Source organism: Paroedura picta, chromosome 5, assembly GCF_049243985.1.
Source record: "Paroedura picta isolate Pp20150507F chromosome 5, Ppicta_v3.0, whole genome shotgun sequence".
Lineage (NCBI taxonomy): Eukaryota > Metazoa > Chordata > Lepidosauria > Squamata > Gekkonidae > Paroedura > Paroedura picta.
In genome coordinates this window covers 108,602,270-108,611,899 of record NC_135373.1, presented here as the reverse complement: position 1 = coordinate 108,611,899, position 9,630 = coordinate 108,602,270, and the positions used below count along the sequence as shown (strand labels likewise).

General features: G+C 45.1%; 1 protein-coding gene across 2 annotated transcripts in view; it reads right to left on the bottom strand.

Annotated features, from left to right (window-relative positions):
* Positions 1-353: 353 nt before the first annotated feature.
* Positions 354-9,630, bottom strand: part of AKR1D1 (aldo-keto reductase family 1 member D1) — a 45,354-nt gene continuing 36,077 nt past the window's right edge. For both annotated transcript variants that reach the window (XM_077339812.1, XM_077339813.1), the window contains exons 6-9: positions 5,500-5,609; positions 4,236-4,401; positions 2,068-2,150; positions 354-795 (exon numbers count right to left, since the gene is read on the bottom strand). In XM_077339812.1, the coding sequence (XP_077195927.1) occupies positions 753-795; positions 2,068-2,150; positions 4,236-4,401; positions 5,500-5,609 (402 nt within the window). In that variant the 3' untranslated portion in view covers positions 354-752. The remainder of the gene's footprint in view (positions 796-2,067; positions 2,151-4,235; positions 4,402-5,499; positions 5,610-9,630) is intronic.

Below are 9,630 nucleotides of genomic sequence, written 5' to 3'. Positions count from 1 at the left end.
AGGGAAAATGTTTTTAAGCTACTTTGAGGCTTCTCCAAGTAATAAAAAGTAGGGTACAAAACCCTCAGCTTTTCTTATCTAATGACCCTAAAACTGTCCTGATATGTTAATGGCAGGTCTCCCATTGTTTTTAAGGAAGGTGTACAGTAATATACTTGGATCACAAAAGGAGGTTTCATCTGCAGGAGACTATCCCAACTCATAGGAGTCTTGTTCAATTGCGAATGCCCATCTGGGCTACTAGTTGTATAAGTTGTGCACAGATCTGCCGCAGGCTTTTAAGTAAGCCAGCCTGCCTCTTACGCAGTGTAAAGACGAACATCACAGCCAAAACAATAGAAGGCAAGAGAACATTTTGACCTAGAAAACTTTTATTATTTTTTAAAAAGTTCTGCTTCCAAAATTCACACAGTTTGTTCTGAATAATTGCTTATTTCCTGATATCATGTCTCTAAAATTCGTAGCACCTGATATATTTGAGAAAAGTAGTGAAAAAAAGTGGAATCCAGAATTTAAGGCAGCAGATCCATCCCCTTTTCATCAAAGTGTGAGTCACGATCTCGAAAATTAGGTGCATGTGAGCACTGAATTGCTCTTCTGAAGGCACCTTGGTTTACATATTCCTAAGTGGTGGTATTGAGGGAGTGGTTGTGTACTGCGATGAGGGTAAAGGTTTGCCAGTATAGGAAACAAAAACGAGAGAGAAAAAGTAACCACTACGTTGAGAATACATCCTTGGAAGCATCATAGTTTCAGTATTCATCATGGAAGGGATATTCAGGGTGGTCCTTCCACCTGTTGAAAATTGGAAGGTATGATTATTAAGCTGTCATTGTTAGTTGCGAAGTCGTGTCTGACCCATCGTGACCCCACGGACAATGATCCTCCAGGCCTTCCTGTCCTCTACCATTCCCCAGAGTCCATTTAAGTTCGCACCGACTGCTTCAGTGGCTCCATCCAGCCACCTCATTCTCTGTCGTCCCCTTCTTCTTTTGCCCTCAATCGCTCCCAGCATCACTCCCTCAATCGCTTATTATATTACTTATTATATCCCTCAATCAATTATTATATCGAAAACCTACTCCAGAAAGGTGGCTGACATGTTTATTTGCCCATCACTCCCTCAGCCAGAAGACACCCATGGACGATTCTCTCTTCCTCTGTTATGTCCTCTGAGCCACTCTGACATAGATGAGGCTGATCCAATGCAACCGACTCAAGGACCTAAACAGGCAGCGCTGGGATTTGAGCTTAGGCATTACTAGCCAGACACTCTGACTAGTACTTAGCACTTTCTGTTCCAAGACTGCCTCTCCGTAAGCATGGCTGCATTATATTGACAGCTAAGGCTTTCTCCGTAAGCATGGCTGCACTATATTGACAGCTAAGGCTATCGGCATCATGCCAGTGTGGATTTTATAACTGTGTCCTGGTCACATGTAGCAAGCCAAACATCGCTGCATTTGCTGAACTCCTCGAGCTGGCAAAGGATAAGATGAGCTGGCTCTTTTTCTCTTTCTTTTGGTTTGGCTCTCATCGTCTCCTCCCCCACCCCGGTCTTCCAGCTCCATCAGCAAATCCTCCCATCCTCCAAATGAAACCTGGCTGCCCCCTTGGATTAAACTTCCGAGAGTTGAACTGCTGGCTTCTGGAAGCCTCTGCAAGTCATGTAAGGACAACGATGTCCTCCATGGCTGCTTCTAGAAATCTGTTACAAGGAGAGTTGGCATCTATCAATGCAGTTCTTTTCAGATCCATTTTGCTGTAGGCTTGCCAGTTTTATTCCCCCAGTGGTGCAAGTCCCTAGGCAAGATTTAGCAACATTATAAAACGATCACATCATGTGTGCTTCAAGCTGTATTGACAGCGGCCATAAATCCCCCCCAAATCATGAAGGTCATCTCAGGCTGTGGAACACACACAGTTGTTGCCACCCTGGGGAGCTTCCCCATAAACTACAGCAGCTTTTCACTGACTTCAGGCCACTTTCTGCATATTACTGGCAGTTCTGTGAACGAGATCCTAAGGGTCCCTTTGAAAAAGCAGGGGCGCCAGAGAGATACTTACATTAACATCTCCACATAGCGGATATTTTTGTTCAGTGCTGCAATCTCCTTCATTTCCTTGTCAGTGAGGGAAAAGTCAAAGATCTAGAGGTAGGAGGACGAGAAGGAGGAGAATCAAACTCTAGTTATTTTCTGCCTTGGGGTGACTAAGTAGATAGTTAAATTTTACAGTTCTCAATGCGACAGATGCTGTCATGGATTCTGCTGCCAAAGGGCCCGGAAACGCACTATCTCTGGCACATGCTGGGGCATGCGTGTTACGAGATCTGTATTCAGATATATGTTGTGGTTGCTCACCTTAAACAGCACTCATTTGCTTGGTGTTAGGAGGCGAGAGAAAGAGCTGATGGTTTAGAATCATAGAACCATAGTTGGAAAGGGCCATGCAGGCCATCTAGTCTAGCCCCCTGGTCAATGCACAATGAGTCTAAAGCATCCTTGTTAAGTATCTGTCCAGCCGCTGCTTGAAGACTGCCAGTTCCCCTCCTGTCCCATCTTTTGCCAGTAGAAAAGGTTGGGTAGGGGCTTTTAGACTCTTTTTTCTGGCTCCATGTGCCCAAGGAGGTGTCTTCTTCCAAGAAACCCATGCTCACAGCCACCATGCAAAGGTGATAATTATGGATCCATTCAGTGAGGATCAAACTGAGAGATGGATTGTAACTCCAAGCCCTGTACCTTACTGGTATGTTACCCTCAAAAGGATGCCATCCTGCTAGACCCATGGTTGGGGCCCCAAGCAACATCTGAATGCTGGCCTCCCCACCAAAGCCCCATATATATGTCAGCTGGGGCTGGGAAGATCTTCCCACCTCCACTCTCTTTCTCATCCAGGATGAGAAAGACTGCACAATAGATGACTGAATTCTGTTTTTAGATTTAGTAGTTTTATATTTTTATGCTATATTTTATCTTGATGTGATTTTATTGCAATGCAATCCACCCTGAGTTGCATGAGATAGGGTGGAAAATGTCTAACAACAACAACAACAACAACAACAACAACAACAACAACAACAACGGAAGTGGCCTCCAGGCAGGGCCAACTTATCCATTAGGCCCAGTGCCTAGGGCCGATGATACTTTTAGGAGCCCATGAACATGTTTCAATTTCTTTTAAAATCAGAAGATGACAAAATGAACCTTCAGGGTTGAAGAAAAGGTTTAATTTTTTAAATCTCACATCAGAAAAAAAACAAAATGTTTAGGGCCCAGGAAAATTTATTACATTTTGCCTAAAACCGGAAAGAAATTGAATGTTGATATATTTAAAGTTATATCAATAAATAATTTTAATAGATAGTATGATGGGAGGGGCCCCCACAACATTCGGAATGTGGCCCTGCCCCCAAAGTCCATAGGTGGGGGGCCATTATTAGCTTCCTCAGGGCAACAATGTCTGATGGGATGAGTCATTCTTTGGCTCTTTTGACTTGTGCTCACTGGGCAGAATCTTCCTTCCATCTCACTAACAAGACTCCTTTTGAAGTTGTTTGCATAACCAAGGATATTTCATGCGTAGAGAGAACATCGCTAACTTTTTGGGGGGAGGTGGGGATAAAGGATATATTTTAACTGCCCAGATAAAAGTTAACTTAGAATTTGCTATGGAGAGTTTTACTTGGAAACCACAACGTGAGGAAGTTGGCTGTAAATCCACAAATGCTCATGGCGGTGGTTGAAAATGCTAGCAAGTCATAGCCTATTTACACCAACCCCATAAAGTCAAACAGAGGTGGTTTGCCATTGCCTGCCTCTGCTGGGCAACCCTGGACTTCCTTAGGGATGACCCATCCTGGTACTAACCAGGACCAACCTTGCTTAGATTGGGCTAAAAGCACCAGGTCATGTCGGACCCTTGGGGTGACGCCCTCCAGCGTTTTCATGGCAGACTCAATACGGGGTGGTTTGCCAGTGCCTTCCCCAGTCATTACCGTTTACCCCCCAGCAAGCTGGGTACTCATTTTACCGACCTCGGAAGGTTGGAAGGCTGAATCGACCTTGAGCCGGCTGCTGGGATCGAACTCCCAGCCTCATGGTCAGAGCTTCAGATAGCATGTCACTGCCTTACCACTCTGCGCCACAAGAGGCTCTAGATTGGGCTGGCCCGGGCCAAAGACATCTCATCTCATACTGGAATAAAATGTGAAGACTGAGGGGTGTTCATTTTACCTGGAAGTTCTGCCTAATGCGCTCCGGGTTGAAGCTTTTGGGAATGACCACCACCCCTCGCTGGATGCTGAAGCGCAGAGCCACCTGTGCTGCTGTCTTGTTATACTTGTCTCCAATGGCATTCAGCACCGGGTCCTCCAGGAGAGGAGGGGAAGATACGTTGACCCTTGCATCAAGGAAAACAAAACAAAACAGATTTTCTTTACATGGGAAGCTGAGCCCATTTGGGGGGAAGAGGGGAGGAGGCGAGAGGGACGGAGAAAAGACTGAACCAAACAAGGTTTGAAAGCATCTCAAAAAAGTGGATACACACTTTTCTTGGATGCTTTAGGATGCTTAGGGCTGATCCTGCGTTGAGTAGGGGGTTGGACTAGATGGCCTGTATGGCCCCTTCCATGATTCTTTGATTCTATAATTCTTTAAATTCCCCTCCCATCTCCTGGAAGTGTTCAATTCATGGGGTTACATCAAGACAACTTATATGAATTATGGAAACTGGACCTTTGGCTTTTAGGTGAGCTGGTATGAAGCTTCTCTTTCAGCACTCCTTCCAATAGACAGGAGAGGTTTATTTGCTCTGTTTTTGCATTGTAAAGTCAGAAATGGTAATGGTATAATCATTCATCCAAACCCCCGTGAAGTTATTAACTTAAGGGCTGGTTTCAACATGATACCATGTTTGTAAAAATACACACAGCCTTATCTCTGCATGTTGGTATCCAGTGTATGCCAGATCACCTTCTGTATGTCCAGTGCTACTATGCCAAACACCTGTAACCCAGGTGGGTGATGTGATTACATGTTAACAGTGTAGTGACTGGTAAATTAAGAGCCAACTTGGTGTAGTACTTAGGAGTGTGGACTTCTAATCTGGCGAGCTGGGTTTGATTTCCCGCTCCTCCTCCACATGCAGCCAGCTGGGTGACCTTGGGCTTGACACAGCACTGATAAAGCTGTTCTGACTGAGCAGTGATATCAGGGCTCTCTCAGGCTCACCCACCTCACAGGGTGTCTGTTATGGGGAGAGGAAAGGGAAGGCGACTGTAAGCCGCTTTGAGACTCCTTTGGGCAGAGAAAAGCGGCATATAAGAACCAACTCTTCCTCTTTTTCTTCTTAAAAATCCCAGGATGTAATTATGTGCACACACAGGTACCTCATTGTCTGATAAAACTGTGTCAACAGCTTGCAAGTTTTGAGGAGCAAAGAACTATGAATCTGTCATTCTGCTCTATAAGTTAGTGTTTCCAGTGATACATTACTCACCAGGTTTCGTCTCTTGAAGTTCCTAGAGGGCTGTACCCAACAAGGACAATGTCATGCTGTCTGCAAAATTCTAAGAGTTTTGGCTGGGTAAAATAGGGGTGGCATTCAATCTGCATAAGCAAAACAGAAACGAACCAAGTTGAGAATAAAATGAATTGGCAAAAGGCAGAGATTGAATACAGAGCTAGGCTTGCTGGACCCCCATTTCTCAGGTGGATGAAAGCCCTGAACATCTACAATGTATTGCTCTTGTGGCTGAGTTCCTACAGAATATTCATAAACATTCCAACTGCTCAGGGACTAGACTGAAGGAAAGATGGGAAAGGACCGTGTGCACTGGCCAGAAGAACGAGCAAGACTACCAGCAATGTACTACCTGCTTGGCCCAACAATATACATTCTAGCTGTCAAACTAATCTTTCCCCCCTGTCTTTCCCCTCCATTTTTCTTCCCTTAAAAATCTCGTCTTTTTTAGATTGTGAAATTTGAAGACAGGGCCTGGCTCTCATGGGAGATTAGAAGAGTGATATAGAAATGTAATAAAGAGAAGCTTCTAATATGTTTGCAGTCCAATTTCTGTGAGAAAAGAGAATCGTCAAATTTAACCTTTAGGGCAAGAGTAGCTTGTTTCAGCATACTGAAGACTGGGAAGAAATTCCAAGTGGTAAGAAGCTAAGGGTCAGAGGACCTGCAGAAAGGCCTCCCTATTGCAACTGTTTTCAAGGAGACAAAGATTGGTTCCTCTGGAGAAAATGGCTGTTTGGGAGGATGACCTTTAGGAGATCATACCCTGCTTAGATCCCTTCCCTATCCAAACCCTGCTCTTGCCAAGGTCTGCCCTCCCCAAGTTCCACCCTCAAAATCTCCAAATATTTCCCCACCCAGTTCTGACAGCCATACTGCAGTGTAAGTGTTGGGCTAAGAATCCATAACTGGAGGCAAGGGTGGATTAAAATTTGAGGAAAAAGACAGAAAATCCATGGGATTTAGAAAAAGGTAAACAAGAATAAAGTTTTAAGCAACTGAAGCTAGGCCTGAGAGCAAGTTGATATGTATAGAGCTGCACCATGTACTGTTAAGAGTAATGGGAACTTTTGTCTGTTGTGATTTATATTGTTGATAGATCATAAGAACATAAAAAAAGCCGTGTTGGATCAAACCAATAGGCCATCTAGTCCAGAATCCTGTCTCACACAATGGCCAACCAGTTTCTTTAGACAGCCAACAAGAGGTCTAGAGGCCGAGGCCTTTCCCTGACGTTGTCTCCTAGCTCTGGGATTCAGAGGATGAGTGCCTCTGACTGTGGAGGTTCCCCTCAGTTACCATGGCCACTGGTAGACTTCCCCTCCATGAATCAATGTGATCCCCTATTAAAGCTGTTTATTCCTAGGGTGATCCTCCAGCACTGAATTCCACATTTTTAATCACGCCCTGGATAAAGTAGTATTTCCTTTTGTCCATCCTGCCCCTGCTTCCCATCAGCTTCACTGGATGCCCTCGCATTCCAGTATCTTGGCAGAAGGAGAAAAATGTATCTTTGTCAGCTTTCTCTACTCGTGCATAACTTTATATACCTCTATTGCGCCTCCCCTCAGTTGTCTGTGTCTCCCCTCAGAGGGGATAAATAAAATACTTTATTTATTATTATATTTATATACCGCCCTCCCCGAGAGCTCAGGGCGGTTTACAGGAAACAGGAAAAGACACAGATATGGTAACAGACGATAACAGTAATAACATTATAACAATAATAACTTAGCATGATCATAACAATAACATTAGAAAACAGAAATTGCGAGAGCCTCAGCTCAACTCTTACTGGGACCCAGTGGGTAAGGCCAATTAGTGTCAGGCGTAGTGGGGGGGGGGGAGTTGGAAGTGATGGTTTGGGTCGACCTCAACCAAATGCCTGGCAGAGGAGTTCCCTTTTGCAGCCCCTGTGGAATTGTTTAGGTTCTGTCAGGGCCCTGATCTCCTCTGGGAGCTCGTTCCACCAGGTGATTGAGGTCAAGTGGGCTTCCTCGGGGCCAGGGACCACCAGGAGGTTGGAAGTAGTAGAGTGCAAGGCTCTTTGAGGAGTGTAGGTGGAGAGGCGGTCCCTCAGGTATACTGGGCCCAGACTGTGTATGGCCTTAAATGTCCCAGACTCTTTGGTCTTTCTTCTTAGGGATGTTGCTCCAACCCCCTTATTATCTTGGTTGCCCTCCTCTGTACTTTTTCCAGCTCTGCGATGTCTTTCTTGAGATATCGTGACCAGAACTGTACACGGTATTCCAAATGAGGCTGCATCATAACTCTATACAGGGCCATTACAACATGGGTCATTTTATTCTCAATCCCTTTCCTAATAATCCCTAACATAGAGTTTGCCTTTTTTTTCACTGATTCAGCACACTAGGCTGACACTTTCATTGAGAGACCCACTATGACCCCAAGATCTCCCCCCCTCTCACTTTCAGCAAGTTCAGATCCCATTAGCTTACACCTGAAGCTGGGAGTCTTTGTTCCAAACACCAAATCCTTGGTTTCTACCATCCTGAATCATTTGGGTTACCTGCAAACCCGGCGACTACACTGCTCAGATCATTGGCTCCTGGTCATCCTGAGGGGGAAAGGAAGGCCTAGAAGCTGTGTGGGGCTGGATTTCATAGAGGAACTAGCCACCTTATCCTACTTCTAATTTATCTTCTAAGATTTAGGCTTGTCAAAAGGCCTGATGAAAAATGTCTTGTCCCTTGAATGAAGGCACAATGTGCAGAAATTGGCAGCCAAAGTTTTTCATGGTTCATCCGCCTCAGTGATCCCCGAAGACCGAGGCGGCCAGCAATGCTTCGGTGATTGCCAAGTTGGCTGAACAACGCCGAACCTCAAGTAGAGATAGCCCTGAGAGAAGACATTTGAGAAAAGCTAGCCTTGTAGAAATTGTGGGATTATTTCCTATTAGATCCATAGTCAGTAAGAATACTAATTGTGATTGTTTTGTATCGCTGTTAAGCTGAATCATAACCAGCATGGATTCTGGCCGAGGCTGACCAAAGCTCACCCAGAAGGTCAGGCAGCCTGTACTCTGTGTACCCCATGGAATCCGGTAGCAGTAACACAAAGAAGCCTGTTAGGTTCTTGGGAAACTAATCACTGTTCCTTCATATTGTAATTGTTACCAGCTGACGATAAGAGATGTGTCCATTCAAGGGCAATTCCCATGTGAATGTTTTTAGATATGATGTTCTAATGCCCACCGCTGACACCAGAGTGAGAGTTCTGTTGACCTATCAGAGCAGAATCCAAATGATGGAGCTGGTATCTGAGCAACCCAATATCATCCTAAATCTTTAGCATATGTCCGTGTACCAATCAGTGATGGCTACTGTACAAGTATGGGAATGCCAAGTATTGAAACTGTTTCTCTGGCCCTATTTTGCTCTAAATCAACTTTTTTCTTTGTTTCGTGCAGAACTTTTTTTGCCTGCTTTATTTTGAATTGTTGGAACTTGTGCTATTATGGCTTTTGAGCATTGTCATGAAGATTTTAGGCTTAACAGGCTTCGTGCCCCAGATGGGACTTCCGGGGTCATTTGGACCACTCTAAGACTCCAGAACTGACTTGGGACCAGTGCACCAAATAGGCTGAGCCTTCTCCCCATTCAGTTTCTGGGTGTCTGTTTCTAGCTTTCTGAGAACTGCAGAAGGTCCCTTTTTGTCAGGAGAGAACTCGGATTAAGCAAAAACTGAGGTGAGTGCTTCTTGTCAGCTAAGGGAAGCCTTGCAATCCATCTTGTATTCCAAATCCAGCAGCTCCTATCCAGTGGCGGGGGAGGTGAATGGGAGCTGAAAAGCTGGCAGCTGGCCGGGAGCAATTCCCTTCTTCCATGGGGGGGGGGAAATCCTTGAGTGGACTCCTAGCAGCTCCTCCTTTTGGAGCTGCTAGCTGTACCATTTGAGAACCAAGACATGAGAATTTTATGAGTTAGAAGTGTTGGGTTCATTCTCTGGGAGATCCGAGAGAATGGTGTGCCCTCAGGACCACGGGAGAGTTTATGAGGAGGAGAGATGCCCTCAAGACTAGCTGGCCCCCTCCATTTTAGAGAGATCCAAGAGGTTGGTGAGCCCTCAGGACTAGAACCCTTTTAG